Source organism: Phaenicophaeus curvirostris, chromosome 26 (assembly GCF_032191515.1).
Source record: "Phaenicophaeus curvirostris isolate KB17595 chromosome 26, BPBGC_Pcur_1.0, whole genome shotgun sequence".
NCBI lineage: Eukaryota > Metazoa > Chordata > Aves > Cuculiformes > Cuculidae > Phaenicophaeus > Phaenicophaeus curvirostris.
Genome location: NC_091417.1, coordinates 1,513,883 through 1,537,387, shown reverse-complemented (window position 1 = coordinate 1,537,387; position 23,505 = coordinate 1,513,883). Strand labels below are relative to the sequence as shown.

Sequence of the window (23,505 nt, the reverse complement as noted above, 5' to 3'; positions counted from 1 at the left end):
TGCGCTCAGGGAGGGGACACGGGGACACAGACCCCAGCCCCACGCCTGGCTGTGCGGCTCTGCTCGCCACTGTGCATCATCCAGATGTTGGGGTGCATGGGGCTACCCGCATCCCCCAGTTCTTGGGGCCCCCAGGGCTGCTCGAGCCTCCCCCAGGACCTGCAGGAGGAGATCTGCCCCCCCTGCACTCAGGGAGGGGACACGGGGACACAGACCCCAGCCCCCCACCTGGTTGTGGGGCTCCACTCCCCACTGGGCATCATGCAGGGATTGGGGAGCACGGGATCACCCACATCCCATCATCCAGGGACTGGTGAGCACAGGATCACCTGCATCCCCCAGCTCCTGGTGCCCCCAAAGCTGCCTGAGCCTCCCCCAGGACCTGCAGGAGGAGTTCTGCCCCCCTGCACTCAGAGAGGGGACACGGGGACACAGACCCCAGCCCCCCACCTGGCTGTGGGGCTCCGCTCCCCACTGTGCATCATCCAGGGATTGGGGAGCACGGAACCATCCGCGTCCCCCCCCAGCCCCAGCATATGAGTGAGGGGCTCCAGGACCCTGCCACCTCCCCAAGACACATGTGAAACCCAGAACTTTTGTGTTATAAAAATATTACGTGCTTTATTTACTCTGTGGTAGAAAAATAACACGGCCAGGACCCCAGAGCTTCTCGGCCGGGGCGAGGGGAGCTTGCGGGGGGCAGTGGGCTCTGCTCCCCCATTCCCCCGCGCTGCCCAGCCGCCCTCGCTGGTGCCCTCACACCCTGCTGCCCTCGTGCTGCACCAGCTCCGGACACCGACACCGAAGCCGGGAGCCCAAGAGGCTCCTGCATCCTTGGGGGGGGGACGGAGGAGGGGACGAGGTCCAAGAGGGGACCCCAACGCTGTGGAGCGAAGCACCAGCACGGGCTGGGGGGACCCCCGGCTGACCCCCCCCTCCCTCCGGTGCCCCCACCGACCCCCGGGAACGGAGCCGCGGGGTAGAACAAGAAGGCAACACGTACATTCTTAGTGACAACTGCGAAAGCGAACCCGCTGGCGGCCCCCCCGGCCCCCCAACGCCCGAGCAGCCCCTCGGCCCCGGGGCCGGCGTTTGCGGAAGCGGAAAGCTGAAGCTGGGCCTTGGAAAAAGAAACATAGAGGAAAAACCATGCGACAAATCCGCTGCCGTTTATACAAGGGCAGAAACACCAAAGAGCCGGACGCCAGCCTGCGTTTCGGGGCAGCACAGAGCGAATCTCCGGGGACGGGGACCACCTCGCTCGCCCCCAGCCCCGGCACAGAGACACGAACACAGCACAGAGCCCGGGGGGCCGGGGGGCCGAGCGTCCCCCCCGTCACGACTGGGCGTGCGGGATCCACTGACTGTCCATGGGACGCCGCAGCAGCTCCTCCACGTGCCTGGCCACGTCGATGGTGTCGTCCAGGTCGAAGTCACCTTCGGGTTCCAGCACAGCGTCGGGGCTGCAGGAGGCGGGGGGTGAGGGGGGAACCAGCCGGGGGGGGACGGGGACGGGGGAGGCGATACCTACTTCTGGGCGTACATGTTGTAATGGGGCTGGGAGCAGACGGCGGGCGAGGGAGCCTGGTCCATGTAGGTGGCCCCGCCGGGGGCAGAATCTCCTGATGCGTTGACAAACCTGTGGGGACAAGGAGCTCATGAGCGCTGGCACGGGACAGGACAGGCTCCTCCAGGGGGATGTTCTGGAATTCCAACCAGCATTGAATCATCGAACAGTTTGGGTTGGAAGGGACCTTAAAGCCCATCCAGTTCCACCTCCGGCCACTGGCAGGGACACCTCCCACTAGATCTGGTCGCTCCAAGCCCCATCCAACCTGGCCTTGGACACCTCCAGGGATGGGGCAGCCACAACCTCCCTGGCCAACCTGGGCCAGTCCCTCACCACACTCATCGTGAAGAAATTCTTCCCTATGTCCAGTCTAAATCTTCCCCTCTCCAGTTTATACCCACTGCCCCTCATCCTGTCACTCCAAACCTTTGTGAACAGTCCCTCCCCAGCTTTCCTGCAGCCCCTTCAGGTACTGGGAGGTTGGCATCTCCCAAGGGTGCAGGGAGGGGACTCAAAGCCCACGTCGGTGAACAGCGAGGAGCTGTGGGGTGCCCTGGGTGGGAGCACGGCAAGATGGGGCACCCACCTTTCTGGGGAACGCACAACCATGAGCCCGCGCTCCTCGCCCCCCAGCACTGATGCGGCCATCGGTGGTGCTGGAGCTGGAGAGCAGGGGTGCCCTGCCCTGAACGATCCCACGGGACCACGCAGGGTCTGTGTGCAGGGTCACACTTACTCTGGCACCACTTGCTTGATCTGTGGCTTCACGTATCCATCCACGGCTTTAGCTAGAGGAAGGAAGGCTGCGCTAAGGGTCTGAGCTGCTGGCAACGTGCCGCAAACCTGCAGTGGGCTGGGGGCTCACGCACAGAGCCCCCGCAGGGCTGGATGCGACCCCGGGGCACAGGGATGCTGTGAGCCCCGGCTCCACCCCAGCTGGACGCACGGAGGAGAGGGACGTGTGTGGGGTGAAGGGGCGGCGCTACCTGGCGTGGACTCACAGAGAACCGGCGTGTAGTACTTGGAGAAGACCTCATCCTTGGGCCGGTCGGGGAACACGTAGATGAGGTAATTGAGGTCCCCAAGGCGGTCGGCCAGGGAGCGGATGGAGAAGTCCCTGGTGGTGAAAGGCATCAGGTTCCAGAACATCCTCTCAGCTGGAAGACAAGAGCAAGGACTGCCGTGACGCCCATAGCCAGCGACAGCTCCCAGCCCTGCTCTGGACATGGGCTGCCAGATCATGTAGAACATCAGACATTTTCTACGCTGCATCCCTCCTCTGCCAGCATTTAAGGACAGAAGTCCAAAACCCAGGAGGTACAGGGAGCTCAAGGCAGGTCCAGCTCGTCCAGGCAAACAGGGAGCAGGAACCCCAGTCATGATGGGGCTCCATGGAGCTTTGCTGTGCTCCTCGGCCACCCAAGCCTCCAAAAGAAGCTCTCATGAAGAACAGGAGCGAGCAGACTGCTGCACGGGGTCAGACAACTCATGTGAACCCCTTGCACTGGGAAGCATCGTGGAGCCACTGAACTGGCTGCCCAGGGAGGTGATGGAGTCTCCATCCTTGGAGGCCTTTAAAAGATGAGCAGATGAAGTGCTCAGGGATCTGGTTTAGTAGTAGACAGGTACGGTTGGACTCGGCAATCTGAAAGGTCTTTTCTAAACAATCTATGATTCTATGATCTCCCACAGCCCCAAGGAGGACCTCAGGGTTGGGTCAGATGGCTCATCCCATCCAACTCCTCCCCACCAACACCAGCCTGGGCTGGAGGCAGCCAAGGAGCAGCTGAGGTGTTCCCTTTCCCAAGAAAGGCTCCTGCGGTCTCGGCTGCTGCAATGCTGGTGCCGAGATAGAAGCAGCACCAGCCGAGTCCCAGGCCAGGGCCAGGGCCAGGGACACTGGGGGGGTGCCAGCTTCTGGCTCGCACTCACAGGAGTCAAACTTCCACGCAATGGTGATGCCGCCGATCTCCGAGTCGCTGAACCGCAGGAGGAAGGTCCCGTCGGGCTTGTTGATGAGCAGGTCGTGTGCCTGCTGCTTGTTGACGAAGCCCAGGATGGCCCTAGGCAGAGCAGGGGGGTCAGGGGCAGGGGAGCAGGGGACCAGGCAGCGTGGGACAGGGCGGCTCTTACCCATCGTTCCAGTGCGGCTTTAGATGTTTCTTCAGAACCTCCATGACCCCGTCAAACCACTGCCAGAAGGTGTAATTCCTTCCGGGCAGGTTTTCCTATTGAAAGCCCTCAAAAATGAGCACCACTGGCTCCAGCCTCGTAGCTGCTGTTCAACAGCACAAGCGTTGGGTGCAGCAGTGGAGACTTGGTGCTCTGGATCTCAGGAGTGGCCACCAGAGTGGCCAAATCGGGCTCGGGTCAGCGGCGCAACCCCAGGAGGGCAGCAGCACCGCAATCCTGAGGATGCAGACCCTGTCTGCAGGCCCTGCAGCAACCTGCGTCCCTCCAAATGAGGAAGGTGACACCTCCCACCCTGTTTCAGATGACAACCATCCTGGTTTTGCAGGTCTCCAGACAGAAATGGCTCTCTGGGAGGGATGTGCCCCATCCAGCCCCCGAGGCACCAGCACTGTGGGTGCAGCAAAGCCCCCATCCCAGAGCAGAGCAGGACCGTGGGGCTCTGCAGCTCTCCCAGCGTAGATCCCAGTCCACTCACCCGGTTGAACTGGGACCAGGAGACTGTGGTGCTGCTGTAGTCCTCCAGATGGGAGCTGGTGCTGTTGAAGAGCTTCTGTGCCAGGAACACCAAGTTCTCCTTGGTCAGCCCGCGGCTGCTCTGCACCTCTGCCTTGAACTTCATGTTGAGAGCCTCGCAGAGCTGCGGCCACTGCACTTTGTCGGGCACGGCGAAGGGCACGCGACCCTGGGAGGACATGGAGCAAGGTGAGCACCGAGCTCTGCCTGCCTTCTGGAAAAGAAGCCCGATTCCCGCAGCCTCACAGCCCGGCTGGGGCCACCCTGTCCCCCCAGGACCACCCTGTCCCCCCGTGGCGCTGGCACTCACGGGCTCGGCAAAGGCGTTGTCCCAGAGCACGGTGGCCGTGGCGTTGTTGTCCTGGCTCCCATGCACGATCACCACCACGGGCAGGGACAGCGTCTGCCAGAAGGAAGGAGAGCGGGATGGGCTGTGGGAGCGTTGCCCTTGGGCATCCTTCGGCCACAGCCCCACACACGCGAGCACGGTGCCCGTGCCTCATCGGGCCCTGCAGAGGGGATGTGGCTGGTGGCTTTACCTTCACCTGGAACACCAGCTCGTTGCCACCAACACTGAATTGCGACTCAAAGAGGATGGTGAACTTCTCCTCGGTCACCGACTCAGCCCCGCGACGGTCCGAGCGCTTGATCCGCTTCAGGGACTGCAGGGACACGAGGGGTGAGCATGGAAGGAAAGACATGGATCTGTTAGAGTGAGTCCAAAGGAGGTCACGGAGATGGGCTGGAGCACCTCCCATCCAAGACATCTCTCCCATGAGAGAGTTGGGGTTGTTCAGCCTGGAGAAGAGAAGGCTCCAGGGAGACCTTAGAGCAGCTTCCAGTACTGAAAGGGGTTCCCGGAAAGCTGAGAAGGGGCTCTTGATCAGGAATGCAGGGATAGTGTGATGGGGAATGGTTTGAAGCTGAAAGAGGGGAGAGTGAGATGAGATTTTAGGGAGAAATGTTTTGCTGTGAGGGTGGGAAGGCCCTGGAACAGGTTGCCCAGAGCAGGGGCAGCTGCCCCATCCCCGGAGGGGTTCAAGGCCAGGTTGGATGGGGCTTGGAGCAACTGGATCCAGTGGGAGGTGTCCCTGTCTATGGCAGGGGTGGCACTGGATGGGCTTTGAGGTCCCTTCCACCCAACCTCTGGGGCACAGATGGGGACATGGAGGAGACACCAGCAGGAACACAGGGTGGGGGATGCAACACAGATGGGGACATGAGGGGTGAAGATGGGGACGTGTCACTGATACAAGGAGCAACCACGGGGAAACACAGCACAGACAGAGACACGAGGGGACAGGAGAGTGGACGTGAGCATCGGGAGGGGGCAGCCCATGGCGCTCACCATGTTGCGGAAGTGGGCGCTGAGCGTCCCCGTGGCCTGGTGATACTCCATCACGCAGCAGTTGTTGAGGATCTCCCCGCTGCTCTCGCTGCTGCAGGAACACGCAGGGTCAAGGGGTCCATCAGGGCTGGGAGCCCGCACAGGACGAAGCCCCCTCGTGCCCCCAGCCCCAGGTCCTGCTCCCCGCTCCCTTGGTACCCCCAGCTCCCCCCGGGCAGCCACGTCCTCCCTCCAGCCCCTTGGCTTTACTTGCGAGTGCTCTCGTTCTTCAGCAGGGCTTTGGCTTGCTGCTCGCTGATGATGGTGGCCTTCACCTGGGGGGGGTTCATGTGCACGTTCAGCTTCCCCCCCACCAGGAGCCGCACGGTGGCTGCAAACTTGGTCTGGGTCTTCAGCACCTGGGGGGGCTGCTTCTCGATGATGAAGGTGCTGGGGGGGCACGGGGGTCAGGGGCAGGTGGGCAGAGTAGCCCCAACCGACCCCCTGAAGCCTCAGCCCGGGCGCCTTGGCCATGCCGGGCCCCACCTCTACCTGGTCACCAGGGCAGAGATGATGTCGGTGATGGTGCCGTTCAGCTCCGAGAGCATCTCCTCCACCGGGCCCGGGATGGGCAGCTGCTGGCACAAGTGCTCAGCCCGGCGGATCTGCTGCCGGTTCTGCCAGATGATCTCTGCCAGCTTCTCACACCTGGGGGAAGGAGGCTCAGCACCGCGCTGGGGCTCAGCACCCTGTCCCGCCCCAGCAGGCACAGCCGGCACGGGTACCCACCAGGTCTGCAGCACGTCCAGGGTGCCCTCGGGGGGGCCCCCGTTCCCCGCTAGCTGCTGCCGACGCTTCCACTGGATCAGCTCATCGTCCAGGATGGTTGTTTGCTGCTTGCGCAGCAGCTGCAGCGTCTTCTGGTGCTTCTCAGCCAGGTCCTGCGAGGCAGGACAGCGTTACAGGGTGCGGGGACGGCGGCACAGCTGGCACGGGGCCGGGCCGGCGGCACTCACCACGCGGTACTGCTGTAGTGTCTGGGCCTCCCGGTGCAGCCAGGCTTCCAGGGACGCCTTCTTCTGCTGCAGCGTCGTCTCCCGCGACAGGCGCTCCTGGGGGCCCAGCTGGGAGAGCTGGGAGAACTGGGCTGGGGGACGGGGTGCAGCATTAGGACCGGCACCACCAGTGCCCCAGCTCCCATACCCAGCAGCCTCCTACCTACCTTGGAGACGCATGTTCTCCTGGTACTGGATGATGAAGTACTCCTGCGTCTGCTGCAGCTTCTTGAGCTCGTTCTCCGAGTCCTGCGTGATGAGCCGCAGCTCCTCGAAGGTCTGGTTGATCTGCAGGTGCTTCTGGGACATGGCATCCACCAGGGAGCCGGCCGGCGAGGGGCTCTGCACGGCGCACGGGCAGCACTTAGCATGGCAAGGCAGACCCTCCCCATCCCCCTGGGCGCCGGGGGCAGCGGGGATCCAAAGCACCTTAGGGCTGCTCCATCCTCCCAGTGCTGCAGCCCCTGTGCATCCCCCCAACCCCGCGGGACCCCCATCCTGCACAGAGACACCCACGGTCCCTACTCACATTGTTGGCCTCGCGCACCAGCCGCTGCTCGTGGTAGAGGATGTGCCGGATGCAGCGCACCAGCTCCATGGGGCAGCGGTCGTACGTGTTCTGCAGGGAGAGCGCAGGCTGAGCCGGGCACAGGACGGGGACAACGCCAGCCCCCCAGCCCTGCCCGCAGCCCCCACCCACCTGCAGCTGCGTGGCGTAGTGCCCCAGCTTGATCTTCAGCAGGAAGCCGTCTTCGCCCACTTGGTGGTCGGCCTTCTTCTGCAGCTCCTGGATCAGCCCCTCCAGCAGCTGCGTCGCCTTCACGTTCTCCTGGGGGTTGTCGAGGTCGATGGAGTCCCTGCACGCGCAGAGCAGCGTCAGGACAGCCCCGACCCCGCACGCAGGCTCCGTGGAGCCTCGGGGCTGATGCTGCCAAGCACGGGGACTGAAACCCCGCTGTCCTACCATGCCTGGCTCTCGATCCACTGCGACAGGTAGTGCCGCACCTCGATGGGAAAGTGCTGCCCGTAGAGCGCTTGCATCTGCCGCAGGGCCTCGCCCTGGAGCTGCTGCGCCTGGATCCACACCGCCATGGCTCACCACCTGCGGGGACACCGGCTTGTCAGGGCACCGAACCCTGCGCCAAGGAGCGCATCCAGCCCCAGCCGTCCTTGGCAGGAGCCTCGGGGTTCCCAAAGCCCTTGGCACGTTCCTCCAGGTTCTCCGGCGCTGCCGGAGCCACCTCCTCTGGCAGCTGAAGGAAGGGGTGCGTGGGGGTCGGGGATCTGAGTCACCCCCTCATTTCTAGGAAGGGCCCAGCGAGAATCCGGAGCCATGAACGCAGTTCCGCGCTGCCTCTCCACATGGTAATCATTTCCCCTTGCTGCGCCACGGGATCGCAGCCATCGCCGGCCACGCAAATGAGGAAACGGGGCCAGGGGGAGGGCTGGCCAGAAATCCAGGGTGACGCAGAGCAGAGGCCCCCCCTGTGCTCCTCCCGGCTCCTGCCCGCACCCCAGCAGCCTCAAGAGCCCCGTGCGGCACAGCAGCCCCTGCGGGACCCCAGCCTGGTGGCCACCATGTGCTCCGTGCCACAGAGATGCCACCCAGAGCTGGAGCTGGAGCTCCCCAAAGCAACTTTCGGGTGGCTCGGGCTCCGTGCAGGAGCACAGGCTGATCTCCCTCACGCTGGCAGGCACAGAGAGAGCATGGCCAAGGCCAGCACCTGTACAAAGCCAGAGCTGTGTGTGCAGCTTGGAAGAACAACCCGGCGGTCAAATCTTTGAGGGTGAAGTGACAGCAAATGATGAGGGAGGGCCTGGGGGGCTCAGGGATTCTCCGAGCTGAGGATGCAGCAATAAACAGCATTTACACACATTCCCACTCAAACCACTTGGGATTTGGGATGATGCGGAGGTGCCAGGCAGGGGCACAACATCTTGGGCTGCATCCCAAGGCTGGGTGACTGGGATCCAGTTAATGCATCGGCTGGTAAAGAGCAGAGGGAGCCAGGGATCGCGCTGGTGGGGGCTGAGCCTCCCTCCCTCACCAAAATACTTTGTTCAGCCTTAGGAATATCCTGTGGCCCAAGAAGCTCCAAAAGCAGCTGATGCCCTCGCATGGACAGGGCCAGACGCCACGGGACAGTGACAGCAGGTCCAAGCGGAGCCGCCACGGCCGGAGCCCCTGAGCCCTGCACACCCGCCCCTGCGCAGGAAGAGGAACAATAACTGAGAGTTGGCTAAAAATGAGTTTTTCCCCTATAAAAAGGGGAGGAACATTTCCACATTCACAGAAATCACCAAGTTGGAAATTCTGCTGGCATGAAGGGGCCTGGGGAGGCATAAAAATGCAAGCGAGGAGGGGAAAGGGAAGGCGGGATGGTGACAGCAGGACACACGCTGGCAGTTAGAAATTGCGGATGCTTGATAAAGGACATGGGTGAGAAACACGGCCCCGGCAGAGCTGAGGACAGCAGCCACGGCCACTCATGGTGTCACCATAGCGTCACCACACCACAAAGAATCAAAGACCCCGGAGCACTGAGGACATTCGCATGGACACAGAGCAAGCAGACGCTGCCCTGCCTAGCGAGAAAATGGTGATCTCTTCCCATCTCGCGGTGACAGACACTTCCTATTCCACTCCAGCGTGTTGTTAAGCAACGAGCCTCGAGCTGCTGCTGCGGTGAGCCGGCACACTCCACGCTCGGCCAGCGCTGGCCGGGGAGCAGGAGCGGGAGCATCACTGCCCCGCACAAGGGGAGCCAGCATCGCATCAAAGGGCTGCACCCGGCGCGTGGCCCCACGGCACAGGGCTGTCCCTGGAGCTGCTGGATAAGCACACTCCAAAAAACCCACTAGTGCCAGGCTTGGACATCACCTCCACAGCATCACCAATGCAACAGCAGGCTTTTCTCCAAGCACCTCGTGTTTGTCTTCCATGACTGACAAACCAAACCTCCTCGAGGGCCTCGGGGTATCCTGAGCACCCTGGCACAGTCACCCAAGCAGCCTGCCAGGAGCAAACGAGGCTTTCCAGCCAAGAGACCCAGGGAGGGTACGGCAACATCTCTGCTTTGGCACGAGGTACAGCACCACTGTCCCACCGAGCAGCCAGAGCTGCAGCCGGAGCCACCAGACTGTCCTGGCAGCCCCGCACTCTGGTGTCCAGCTGCTGGCAGCCAGTGTCCCAGCTTAGGCCACGCAACCGACTCCCCAGCAGCGCTACCAGATGCCCAGGTGAGCACGGGCAGCCACCTCCTTGGAGCCTTAGAATCATCGAATCGCGGAATGGAATGGTTCAGGTTGGAAGGGACCTCAAAGCCCATCCAGTCCCACCCCTGCCATGGGCAGGGACACCTCCCTCTGGATCAGGGGCTCCAAGCCCCATCCAACCTGGCCTTGAACCCCTCCAGGGATGGGGCAGCCACCCCTGCTCTGGGCAGCCTGTTCCAGGGCCTCCCCACCCTCACAGCAAAACATTTCTCCCTAAGATCTCATCTCAATCTCCCCTCTTGCAGCTGAAAACTCTTTCCCTTTGTCCTGTCCCTGAGCTCCCTGATCCAGAGCCCCTCCCCAGCTTTCCTGGAGCCCCTTTCAGCACTGGAAGCTGCTCTAAGGTCTCCCTGGAGCCTTCTCTTTTCCAGGTTGAACAAACCCAACTCTCTCAGCCTGTCCTCACGCAGGAGGTGCTCCAGCCCTCAGTTCATCTCCGTGGTCTCCTCTGGACTCACTCCAACAGGTCCATGTCCTTCCCGTGCTAAGGATTCCAGAACTAGACACAGGGCTCCAGATGAGGTCTCACCAGAGCAGTATAGAGGCAGCACCCCCTCCTCACCCTGCTGGTCCCACTGCTTTGGATGCAGCGCAGGACACATCTGGCTTTCTGGGCTGCCTTGGGATGGTGTCGCTCTCACACCTTGGGACCATCTTCCTCCTCGTGCTCAGACCACCAACGCCTCTCCCCAACCCCGCAGCTACCTGGCACAGGAAACCTCTCCAGGGCCGATTGCCCGGGGCTCGTTGCAGGCACCAGCCTCTACCCAGCCCTGGCAGAGCCCCCGCCACGGCGCTCGCATCCCGGCAAGGACGGGCAGCCCCGCAGCATCCCGCGTCGCCACGGGCCAGCCACGCCGCGGCCACCAGCCCCACACGCACTCAGACAACTGCAAGAGACAGATAATTGCAGTGGTTTAAGCTACTTTGCATTTACTTGCTGGCAGCGAGCTATAACCCACCCATTACCGCAGCTCGGTTAACCAGCAGCAACTCAACAAGCCACAGCAACGCGCTCACCGGTGACTTATCGGCTGCGAAGCCGCACACACGGCAGCTTCCCAGAGGTAGGATAAGTGTCATGGACAGGGACCCCAGCCCCGCGGGGACAGCGTGGACAGGGGAGGCGACGCATCGTGGGTTATCACTTTTGCATCCAATAGCCCCACTCTCTGCTGCCAGCGGGGAGGCACCACCAAACCGGCCACAAAATGCACAAAACCCACCTAAAAGGGGCAAAACCCACCCAAAAGGGGCTCTCAGAGGGCAAGAGGCAGCAGAGGGGAGAGGACAGGCAGGGGGAGGCTGACAGCACCACTGGAGGTGGCCAGGGGACTCACTGCAGCCATGTCGAGGATGGACCACGGCCACAGCAGCAGCTTTGGTGGCACCTCCCAGCCGTGGTCACTGTGCACAGATGTAAGGAGGGAAATGCCTCACAGGGCGAGGCCAGCAGCAGCGCCTTCCGATGTGCCACACGCACAGCAAAGCCCCGACACAGGCAGTGCCCGCGCAGGGGCAGGCACACGCACGGCCACAGGATGCTCGCAGGATGCTCGCTGCACGCAGTCACAGGATGCTCGCAAGGCACAGCCACCCTAGGGACCACTCCGTGGACAGACCACCCCAGCCTGATGCCGTCACAGCCCCTGATCGCAGCCTCACGCCCAGCCCCGTGCCCTGCACCAGCCGAGAGCCAGAAACGCCCCAGCGGGGGCCACGGCAGAAGGCTCTGGGCACAAACCCTGCTCCCACATGCCGGCCCCATCCATGCAGCAGCTCCCGCAATGCCCTCTGCTCTCCCAGCCCAGGGTTCTCCGGAGCGATGTCCTCCCCTGGGCAGGGGCACGGTGAATGCCCCCAGCCCTGGGCTCCAAGAGGCTGCAAACCCTGCGTCCGCTGCGGCTGCCGCCTCCCGCCACAGTAAACACGCGGGCACGTGGTTTCTCAGCACCTCCGGGAGCTCTCGATCGCTTCCAGGTCAACGCAGCCTCGCTCACGGCCACAGGGCTGGACTCTGCACTCCTCGCTGCCAGGGGCTTCAGTCCTGCCCCAACCACTGCTGCCCTTCACCCCCTCGGGAGCCCTGGAGGGACAGGATCCTGCATCCCCCAGAAGGGCAGCCAAACAGGCTCCCTCCAGAGCAGAATCCGGCCCCAGCCAGGGGCTGGGAATGACACTACCGGCAGCCCCGCTCAGCACACCCAAGGGCTCTGCTTCCCCCGACACCACCCCCCTTGCCCACACCAGTTCACCCAGCGGACACGCTGGAGCCCCTGGGGAGCCAAAGTGCCCTGCTCAGCCACAGCCCTGCCAAGGGCTCCCCCAGCTCAGCCCCCGCAGCGTGTGGGTCTGCGCAGCGCAGGCAGCGAGCACCGCAGGCAGCGAGCACCGCTGTGCACCGAGTCCTGCCCCGCAGCCGGAGGGCACCGAGGGCTCCACACCCACCCAGGGCGCCCACAGCCCCAGGGCTGACCTACCCAGGTTTGGTGGGGTGCAAAGAGCCCTGGGGTTTGGCGTTGGTTCCCAGCTCCTCCAGGGCACAGGAATCACAGCTCTGGCTCGGCGTGGGGTGCCAAGCCCTGGCATGGGGCGCCAAGTCCCGCAGCCACACTCACCCAGGGGTGGGCACCACCCTGCCGTCCCGATGCCAGGGCAGCCGCGGCTCCAGGCGAGCGCTGCCGGGGCAGCCGTTCTGCAGGCTGTGTGCTACAGGAAGGAGCAGAGAGCAGCTATTTCCTTCCAAAATGTCAGCTGCCTGCACAGGGCAGCCAGCCCGGGGCTGCCGGCAGCTTCCTCTGCCACCGCGGCATGCGTGGTGCCCACCGGAGCAGCGGGGTTGGCATCTCCTCCATGCCTGTCCCTCCCCTCCTCCCTGGTGCCGGACAGCAGCCTCTGTCCCCAGCTGGTGGGCAGCCAGCAGCAGGATGGGACCCTATGGACCAGTGCGGGAGCTCAGCATGGGAGGAGATGGGACACGCTCACCTGCACCCCCAGCTCCGCTCACGTCCCCTGGCAAGAAGCCCCAGGGCAGAGCCTTCACCGGGAACACCGCAGTGCAGGTGAGAAGCCCCTGGACCCCCAGTCCCATCTGGAGCTGCTGGCAGCTTGGATAGGACCCTACGGACCAGGGCAGGAGCTCGGAATGGGAGGAGATGGGACAGATTCACCTACAGCCCTGGCCCCGCTCACCCTGCCAGCACGCGGCACCGGGGCAGAGCCCGTGCCAGGAACACCAGGGTGCTGGTGAGCAGCCCCTGGCCCCCTCGGTCAGGCTGGTGGGTGCTGGGGTGCGGTGGAACCAGCCCAGGAGGCTGCGGCACTGGGAACGGGGCGTCTGGCCCGTTTCACGCCTGCCTGTGGTTTCCAGCTTTCGGCTGGGAGGCGGCAGCGTCCGCCTGGCATGGGAGGCGAGCTCCTTCTCAAAGCTCGGTGCTTTGATGGGTTCTGTTTGTCTCCCACAGAAGAGCGGCGGCAGCGACAACGTCACCCTGGTGGCATCGACGAGGAGGCAACCAACCACCCCAGCCTGCCAGAGCCCCCAGCCCACGCTGGAAACCGCCGCGGGGTCACCGAAGAGGCACGGCCAGATCTCCAAACACAACGTGCCCCACCGAGGGCTGAGGTGCTCGGCTCTGCAGTCGGTGAGCAGAGCCAGGACCGGCAGCGCCAGGACCAAACGGGCATCCCGGCAACTTTGGGAGCCAAAAATGGAGAACTCGCACAATTACAGGAACAAGGAAACCCCTACGCGTGGTCTGGGGAGAAACCCGCCCCACACGCAGGTGGAGACGCCCCAGCGGGGTCAGGCACTGCCAGGGTTGGCTCAGGGCTGGTCCCCCTGCAGCTCAGCTCGTGCCTGGGGCTGTACCTGCCCCACTGGCATTTGCCGCCCTCGGGGATGAGTTTTCTCCCCTCTTCAGACTTTCCCTTCCAACCACAGAGGCCCAGAAACCTGCGTCAAACCAAAACCACCAAAATACCCAACGAAATCCCAGCAAAATCCCTAGAATCCAGGGGCTGGGACTTAAGAGGCAAACTCACCCCTCTGGGTGCAACCTGGGCAGCTCCAGGCAGGATTCCCTCAAACGCCGAACACGGAGCAGGATCAGCACCAGCACCTGGGGGCACAGCAGCAACCTTGGCCGTGCTGCCATCCCGGTGGCCGAGCGAAACCACAGCACAGGCAGCAGCTCCAGCCCCTCATCCCAGCCCCGTCCCGTGGGGTCATACAGACCACCCGCCTGGCACAAGGAGCTGGCTGTGCCGGACCCCACACGGGCAGGGCTGGAGCCTGCGAGCGCTCGGGAACAACGGGGGCCTGTTTGGGCTCCAGGGTGGCCAGGGACGGAGCAGAGCGTGGCAGCGATGGAGCAGGAGCCAGGCAGGACACACCATGTGAGCACAGCGGCACAGCTGAGTGCCCACCCGGCCCCCACGGGCAGCAGTCCAGCATGGATCGTAGAATCACGGAATAGTTTGGGTTGGAAAAGCCAAACCCACGCAGTTCCAACCCCCTGCCACAGGCAGGGACACCTCCCACTGGATCAGGGGCTCCAAGCCCCATCCAACCTGGCCTTGAACCCCTCCAGGGATGGAGCAGCCACCGCTTCTCTAGGAAACGTGTTCCAGAGCCTCCCCATCCTCAGCGTGAAGAATTCCTTCCTAATGTCTAGGATCCTGCAGGACATCCACCAAGGGGAGCCCAATCTCCCCAGTGCTAGCTCTGCCCTAAGCCCACAGACAGGATTAGAGAAGCCTGGGTTGAGCTTTAATTACTCCGGGCTCCCTGGGGCCAAGAAGCCAAATGAACCGGCTGCAGGGCTGGCACAGCAGGGAGCTCCAAAGCCTCGGGATGCCAGGGCTTTCACGGAGCTCGGCAGGGGATGTGCCAGGGTGGGCACAGAGCCGCTGCCCCCACAGCATCGTCCTCACGTCCATTCCAGTCCAGCAGAGCGGGTCCAGCTTTGGTCCCCGTCCTCCATCCCAGGAGGGAAGAGGCAACACCCCAGACATCAGGAAAGGACAGGGAGGTGACAGCATCCCAGCAACCTCCCCCAGGGATGGGGTGGCAGCTTCAGGTGTAGGAACAGGAAGATCTGGGAGAAGGGAGAATTTCCCTCCCCCAGCCAACCCCACCAACCACTTCATCCTCGTGTTCCCCCTTCCAACAAAGCAGCCAGTTCCCAGGGACCCCACAGACACCCGGGGTCCCACGGATCCCACGCCACCCCCCCAGCACCAAGGCTGCCTCCAGCTCACAGCTAATCCCTGCTCAGACCAGCATCAGCCCAGGAGGGACGGGCTGGTTGGAAGGAGCTGAGGATTAAGCTCATTTCAGCATCGAATTAGTCCCGATTGGGGTCTGGAGACACAATTTCATTTTATCTGCCATGCTCCAGCGAGCACACACAATCGCACTAATCCAGGCTGGATTTGCAGAGCAGGACCCAGGTGGGCTTGAGGGACACAAGCATCACTCTGGCCGCATCCATCCCCTCCAGCTCGTGCTCTCTGTGGGGCAGAGGAGATGATGCTGGAGCCACCCCATGGGATCAGCCCTGCCTGCACCCCACGGCACCAGCACCCACCGCGGGGCGGGACAGGGACGGCCGGTGAGCAGGGACATCAGAGGAACACCGAGAGCATCCTCTGCCCTGCCCAACCACCCCATGGTGGGAAAAGGCACCGACCACGCTGCAGGACAGCGCAGGGGACGTGCAGGACTGGGCTGCACACCCTCGTCTTTGGGAGCAAACACCTGCAGGCACCCAGCTGCACACGAGGGTGTTTGGGCACGAGGGGACACTAGGTGCTGCTCTGCATCAACAGCAGCCAGCGGGGAGCCTGCACGGTGCCAGCCCTCGCAGCCCATCACCCCTGGCAGCACGCCGGGGCACAGCCCTGGGCTCCTACATTGAGTTGAGAGCCTAGTGGTGTGTCCAGTCAGCGGGAAAACTGCTCCTGGGCATCGCAGCCTTGTGCCACACCAGGCAGGGACGGGCAGGACCCTGTGCTCCCAGGTGTAAGAGGAGGCGAAGCGTGACAAGCTGGTCCCTCCAGAGCAGCCCCAGCATCCCCACCATGCTCTGCCCCTTCGAGCCGTTGCCAGCTGCCGATTCTGGGGTTTGTGCCCCAGCGGCTCCGCACAGGGAGATGCTCTCACACCAGGTGAGCGGAGCAGAAGGGAAGGCAGGTGAGGTCTTGCCTTTGGAAGACAGGGCATGCAGACACCCAGGGGCGCCGGCAGGAGCAGGGACGGGTCAGAATGGGAATAAAACACCAAAACACTGGTTGTTTCTGCAAAAAAAAATCCTCGTTCAGAGCAGGTAAACCTCACAGTCAAACCTGGCCAGGGGTCGAACGCAGCATTCACCCCCAAAGCACACAAACACAGAACGATGTCCTGAGCTGGAAGGGACCCACAAGGATCATTGAGCCCCTGCAGAGGAGAACCCCAACATTCACACCATGTGCCTGAGGGCCTTGTCCAAATGCTTCTTGAACACATCCAGGTGGGAGAGCAAGGAATGTGCTCTGTGCCCCTGAGAACACGGCAGTGCTGGCAGCTCAGGGCTGCACCGTGAGCACCAGGGCGGCTGTGCCACCCCCAGCTGCAGCCCCAAAGCCCCGGCGCCGAACCTTAACATCACCAAACAGCACAAAGATCATCTTACAGCTGTCTCAGCCTGTGCGAGCGGTTCTTTTTCTACTGAAAGCTTTGCAGACAGCCATCGAGCGAGGGAGACAAAAAGCCAAGCAGAGCGTTCGCCCAGCACGCAGCCGCTCGGCAGCCGGGGCTGCGCCAGCTCCTCCAGCTCTGCCCCAGCACCAGCCTTTTCCCCCAATTCCCTCCCCGACAGAGCTGCGCTATAAACCAGCACTGACATCTCGTAACAACAGGAAGACACGAAGTTGCAGCGAAAATGGAGATTGCAAAACTCACCAGCGGCTGAACGGGGAGCGAGTCGTGACCATGTTACGGGTCAGCTATGCCCCTGCGGCCGCCCGTGCCCGGCAGCGCATCGCTCCCCGGCTCGGTGGAAAGCAAAGAGCTGGCTCTGGGGGAAACGCGGGGCGAGAAGCACGCGTGCCCGCGAGCAGCCAGCGCTCCCGGCCCCTCTAGTGCAGCTCGATGGGTGGATTCTGCTTTATCAGCAAGTCAGCTCAGCCCTATCGGCCAGGAAGCCGTGTTTGCGTGTGTGCCTCCCCCTCGACATTTCCCAACGTGGCGGGAGAAGCGGTTCACGGCAGCTTACCTTTTATCAGCCAGCAGATGTTGCTAGAACTGTCGCTGCGTGTAAAATTCAGGCATGCCCAGCGCTGCCGCTTGGATCTCTGCGCCGGCCACGCGGTGCCAGGGTAAACACCCCCGCCCCCTTCCTCCCGGGATCAAAACACTTGGGGGTTGCAAAATAGACACCCCATGAAAGGAAAGGCATGTCACAGAAACATTACAGCTGTCGAGGCTACTTCTCCCGGAGCGCGCCGGAGCCCCGGAGCCGGCACAGGCGGGAGCTGAGCGCAGAATCAAATCCTGGCCCATCCCAGCGAGGCAGGGACTGGCGAGGTCCTGCCTCCGTCCCCCCGCGTGGGTTTGGCCCTCGCGACGCGGAGGCAGCTCCGAGGGCAGCACCCACAGCCACGAGGTGGGAGGCTGGCAGCCGATGCAGCCCTATCGGGCAGAGGGACAGGGACAGGCGCCCAGGGGGTCACAGGATCTTAGAATCACCGAGGTTGGAAAAGACCCCTAAGCTCATCCAGTCCAACCATCAGCCCACTCCCACTGTGTCTACTAAACCATGTCCCAAAGGGCCATGGCTACACGTTTTTTTGAACCCCTCCAGGGATGGAGATGCCACCCCTGCCCCGGGCAGCCTCTGCCAGGGCTTCACCACTCTTTCCATAAAGAAATTTTTCCTAATATCCGAGCTAAACCTCCCCTGGCACAACTTGAGGCCATTTCCTCCCGTCCTATCCCTTGTTACTTGGGAGAAGAGCCCAGCGCCCACCTCCCCACAACCTCCTCTCCAGGAGCTGCACAGAGCGATGAGGTCTCCCCTCAGCCTCCTCTTGTCCAGGTTAAACAATCCCAGCTCCCGGATGCCGACGGGAGGGAAGTCCTGCTCTACCCACACGCCATCCCGCTGCGCTCAGGCTCCCGCCGGCTCCCCGGGGGCTGCCACGAAGCCCGTCGAGCCCAGCCCAGTTTACAGTAATTCCTTGCAAAGCAGAAAGTCATTTCCCTGCTGACGGGCTGGCTTTACTGTATTCGGCACAGCACAGTCACCACTCGCCACCCCACCACCCACGTCGGGGAGGACTACAAGGAGCAGGGATTTTTCACAAGCAGAGTATCAGAGTTTTGCTATCACTCGAGAGAGAGCTGGGAAACCCCATAGCGAAGACCTCACAGCCACTTTGGAGTCAGCATTTCCCCTGAAGAGAGAGGGGAAGGCCCCTCCAGAGGCTTCGTGTAACCTCATACTGAGCATCCCTGGTTGCACCTCCCTGTCTCCAGCACCGGTGCCAGCATCCCTCAACCTCCACCAGAGCTCCTCCTCCGCACACGGCGTGGCACAGCCCTCCCCAACAAGCCCTGCTCTCCTGGGACAGGTATAAAACCCAAGGAGATGGTCTCCATCATCACATCCAGCACTTGGGAGTCACAACAGAGCAGGCGGCAATCCCAGTGGCTTTGGGACCACCAGCGCTTGCTATACCCATCGCCAGGCAGGTGATCCCGGCACCCCCAATGCCTCCCTCTCACGCGGAGCCACACGGATGGGGCAGAGCCAGACTCAGCACCTGACCCCAAGCAATCCTCCTTCAAACGCAGGATGACTGTCCTGGAGCAAACACATCAAATCACGATGGCAAACCTTGGCTTGAAATCCCCACCGAGAGCACACCACGATGGCAAGAAACCTTCTCGAACCAGCGCGGGGCTGTGCTCCCCACAACAGACACAGAGCCTTCCTCCCAGAGACGGGGCGAGAGAGGGGCAAAGCTCCCACCCGGCTGGTTCCTGGTGCTCCCGGTGCTGGACGGGCTCTGCAGACCCTACAGCACGTGCACCAACTGACAGCCACCGGCTGCCTGGGCTCGTGGCGCGAGCGCTGCCAGGGACGTGGAGCTGGCCAGAAGCAGCCGGTGGGGTGACCGAGCCCGGGGCCAGGAATGTCCTGCTGCAACAGGGCGACCAAGGCTGCAGGGATTTCATGCACCATGTCCCTGCCTTGGGTCAGCCTCGTGGCCCTGCACCGTGCCGTGGTCCCGCCACGGCAATGCCAAACCATTCCTCCCTCGGCAACACACAACAACAACCACGAACAAACTACATGTTCATAGAATCATGGAATGGATTGGGTTGGAAAGGACCTCAAAGCCCATCCAGTTCCAACCCCCTGCCATGGGCAGGGACACCTCCCACTGGATCCAGTTGCTCAGAGTCACAGAATCACTAGGTTGGAAAAGACCTTCAGGATCATCCAGTCCAACCCTTCCTGTCCCACCCAATCCAGCCACCTCCAGCGATGGGGCAGCCACAACTTCGCCACACAACCTGTTGTCACTGTCCCCTGCCACGGGGCTCCTCTGGGCACGGCCGGGAGCACGGGCTCCTGCCAAGCCTCACCGTGACTTACATGAGCCAGTGGCCCCAGCTCCAGAGGTGTCACCGCTGCTGGCACCTCACGCAGAGGCAGAGCTGGGGAGCCCTCGGCAGCGCCAGCAGCCACCCCCAGCGCTGCCAGTGTCCGGGCGTTGGAGCCCCAGAGCCGCTCGGCACAATGGCGAGGAGCTGCCAGGATCCCAGCCTGGCGCGATCCCGGGGTCTGGCTGGGCGCGGAGCCCTGACAGCTCCCGTATCCCATCGGACAGGTGGCGGCCGACACTCCCGGGGGCTCACGGTCACCCGTCCGCAGGCCCTGGCCGGTGCAGGAGCTGGGTGAAAGGCCAGCGGGGCTGTTGTCCCACAGGCTGTCACCGCTCCCGCCTCACATTTTCCATCTGCCTTCAACTGCCCCCAAGCGCAAAGCCGTTCGTCCCACCACCAGCGGGCAGGACCCACACCAGCCAGGGTCCTGGGGGACTGCGACCACCCCGTCACCCCTCTGGTTGGGGCAGGGGCTGGGACACCCTCCCCCCCAGACCCAGGGGTTGGGGGCCAAGGATCCTGCTGGCCATGGGGTTGGGGGCTAGGGGACCAGGACCCTTGGTGGCCACGGGGTTGGGGGCCAAGGATCCTGTTGGCCATGGGGTTGGGGGCTAGAGGAGCAGGACCCCTGCTGGCCATGGGGTTGGGGGCTAGGGGACCAGGACCCTTGGTGGCCACGAGGTTGGGGGCCAGGGGAGCAGGACTCCTGCTGGCCATGGGGTTGAGAGCCAAGGATCCTGCTGGCCATGGGGTTGGGGACTAGGGGAGCAGGACCACTGGTGGCCACGGGGTTGAGGGCCAAGGATCCTGCTGGCCATGGGGCTGGGGACTAGGGGAGCAGGACCGCTGGTGGCCATGGGGTTGGGGGCCAAAGATTCTGCTGGCCATGGGGTTGGGGACTAGGGGAGCAGGACCCTTGGTGGCCACGGGGTTGAGGGCCAAGGATCCTGCTGGCCATGGGGTTGGGGGCCAGGGGACCAGGATCCTGCTGGCCATGGGGTTGGGGGCTAGAGGAGCAGGACCCTTGGTGGTCATGGGGTCGGGGGCCAAGGATCCTGCTGGCCATGGGGCTTGGGGAGTGGGAGCCCTGGGGACCAGAGGTTGGAGAGCGGGACCCCCACCGGCCCCAGGGCTGGGACCCCTTGGGTCCTGGGGCTTAGAGGTGGGAGAGTTGGGTCCCCCGGGGACGGGGGGGTCAGAAGAAGGGGACGTGGGGAGCGGGGGGGGGCAGAAGAACGGGCCCCTCCCGCCGTGCCGGGCCCCGCAGCCCATCCCGGGGAGGCCCCGGTCCCCGAGCGGCCCCGCACCAAGTCCTGCCCCCCCCCCCCCCCCCCGGTGCCGCCGCCGCGCCCGGTTACGAAACAGCCAAAAATATTTGTGCTGGGGAGGAGCCGCCCGGGCCCCCCCGCCCCCCGAGCAGCCCCCGGCCCGGCCCCGCGGCCCCGCCGAGCCCCCCGACCTGCGGCGGCGGCTCCCGCTGCTCCGGCTGCTCCGCTCCGCTCGGCCCCGGGCCCGCCCCGCGCCCCGCCCCCGCCCCGGGAAATGGAACCGGCACCGGGAAATGGAGCGGGGACGGGGGACGGGAACCGGGAATGGGACCGGGCACCGGGAAATGGAACCGGGGACGGGAACGGAGAACGGGGACAGGGAACCGGGAACCGGGAAGGGGCACCGGGAATGGGAACGGGGACCGGGAAATGGAACCGGGACCGGGAACTAGGGACGGGGACGGGAACGGGGACAGGGAACCGGGAGTGGGAACAGGAATGGGGACCAGGAATGGGCACCGGGAATGGGAACGGGGACCGGGAACCAGGGACGGGAACGAGGACAGGGAACCGGGAACCGGGAAGGGGCACCGGGAATGGGAACGGGGACCGGGAAATGGAACCGGGACCGGGAACCGGGGATGGGGACGGAGAATGGGGACAGGGAACCGGGAAGGGGCAACGGGAATGGGAACGGGAACGGGGACAGGGAATGGGGACCAGGAATGGGCACCAGGAATGGGAACGGGGAGCAGAGAACGGGGAATGGGACTGAGAACCGGGACCGGGAATGGGGATGGGGAGTGGGAACCTGGAACGGGAACCGGGAACAGGCACCAGGAACAGGGAACGGGGAGCAAGAACGGGAATGGGAGTGGGAACCGGCACTGGGAACCAGGAATGAGAGCGGGAATGGGAACCAGGAACGGGAACCAGCACTAGGAATGGGAATGGGAACCAGTGCTGGAAACAAGTGCCAGGAACGGGAACTGGCACCGGGAACCAGCACCAGGAATGGGAACCGGCAGTGGGAACCAGCACCGGGAACCAGGAATGGGAACAGGCACCGCCTGCCCCACCGCACCGGGAACCGGACACCAGGAACTGGGAGCCAGGCGCCGGCACTGGCACCGACGCCAGGAATCGTAGCTAGAACCCCTGGCAGCCCCCGGGTTGTGTCGAAGCTGTGACTGCTGCCCCTCGCCCCTGTTACTATTTCTTACTGGTTTCTTTCCCCCGCGCTGCCCGCAGGCCTCGGTTGCCTCCTGCTCGCCCCGGGCGCCCCGGAGCGGAGGCTGCGTGGGCTCCTGCGTGCCAGAAGAGAGGGTTTCCCATGGGAGCCTTGTGGGCACCGCCAGGTTTGCAGTGGAGAGGAGGAGATGTCCTCCCGTCCGGTGCAGGACGAGTAACGGCACCGCCGCGGCCCCACAAGCTTCCTCCCTCCCGGTAACTCGGGCACAAACGCACGCGGACACCCGGCTTGAGGAGTGCGGCTCGGGGTGGCCTCGCAGGGAAAGGTCCCGCGCTGGCGTCCGGGGGTGCTGGCCAGACCCCGGGGGCCCAGGGACCACTCGGGGCGAGGAGCAACTAGGGATGGGGGCATCCAAAAGCTGAGGCCGGCAAGGATGAGCCTAGCAGCCGTGAGCCACCTCCTGCTGATGGAGCCCCCTCAGAATGACAGAGCCCCACCAGGTTTCCTTAATCATGGATAGTTTGGGTTGGAAGGAACCTTAAAGGTCACCTAGTTCCAACCTGCCTGCCGCGCCTCCCACTGGATCAGGCTGCCCGAGGCTCCATCCAACCTGGCATCCCCCACAAGAAGAACCAAAGCATCCCTGGACCTCTCGGCGTCCCCCCAACAGGGAGAGGAGGTGATGACCGTGAGAAAACCAGCCCGAGGGGCTTTTCCTCAGCACATATTTCCCAGGCAGCACGGGCACCCGGGGCGATGGGGCACCCCGGGGTGACGGTGGCGCGGGGAGAGGCGGCAGGGCAGGAAGCAATACTGGGTGTGCTCGTTTCTGCTCGAGCGCTCTCGCCGGCCACATGGGATCTCCTGGGCTTTCACTTTCGTTACTGGTTCATCTCCTGCGGCCTGAAAAGAAAACAAGACTCTGGAGGGAAATACAGCAGGAACCATAGAATCGTAGAAGATTTTGGGTTGGAAGAGACCTTAAAGATCACCTAATTCCAGCGCCCTGTCGTGGGCAGGAACACCTCCCACTGGATCAGGGGCTCCAAGCCCCATCCAACCTGGCCTTGAACATCTCCAGGGATGGGGCAGCCACAGCTTCTCTGGACAACCTGTTCACTCTCATGGGGAAGAAATTCCTCCTTCCGTCTAGCCTAAATCTGCCCCCCTCCAGTTTAGACCCATTGCCCCCAGTCCTGTCCCTGCACTCGTTGTGAACAGCCCCTCCCCAGCTTTCCTGTAGGACCGTGGTCCAGCAGGTAGGTGGGTGACCCCTGCCCAGAGCTGATGAGCAGCCAGCACCAGCCCTGGGAAGCCGAGAGAGACACGTTCTGCTCTCCATGCTTCTGTGCTAGTGCTGCGACAGGATTTTTTCCGACAATTAATGCACCAGCAGTTGCAAATCTCTCTGCAATTAGTTAAGAGCATGGTCTTGGGTTCTCTCCTTTCCATT

The 23,505-nt window shown here is 63.4% G+C and overlaps 1 protein-coding gene across 6 annotated transcripts; it reads right to left on the bottom strand.

Moving 5' to 3' along the window:
• Positions 1-594: 594 nt before the first annotated feature.
• Positions 595-21,108, bottom strand: LOC138731190 (signal transducer and activator of transcription 5B). 6 transcript variants are annotated; one of them, XM_069876970.1, is made up of 19 exons: positions 21,052-21,108; positions 7,623-7,760; positions 7,359-7,515; positions 7,188-7,277; positions 6,826-7,000; positions 6,620-6,750; positions 6,393-6,544; positions 6,156-6,311; positions 5,874-6,053; positions 5,625-5,715; positions 4,816-4,938; positions 4,587-4,679; positions 4,239-4,445; positions 3,704-3,798; positions 3,503-3,633; positions 2,557-2,727; positions 2,307-2,358; positions 1,532-1,639; positions 595-1,463 (listed from the first exon to the last, which is right to left on the bottom strand). In XM_069876970.1, the coding sequence occupies exons 2-19, from the start codon at positions 7,748-7,750 to the stop codon at positions 1,337-1,339; spliced, it is 2,367 nt and encodes a 788-aa protein (XP_069733071.1). In that variant the 5' UTR covers positions 7,751-7,760; positions 21,052-21,108; the 3' UTR covers positions 595-1,336. The 6 variants fall into 6 exon arrangements, with proteins under 6 accessions (XP_069733071.1, XP_069733070.1, XP_069733073.1 ...); XM_069876969.1 differs by lacking the exon at positions 21,052-21,108 and adding an exon at positions 17,194-17,321; XM_069876972.1 differs by lacking the exon at positions 21,052-21,108 and adding an exon at positions 17,194-17,321 and having other exon boundaries at positions 5,625-5,712.
• Between the last annotated feature and the right edge of the window lie 2,397 nt (positions 21,109-23,505).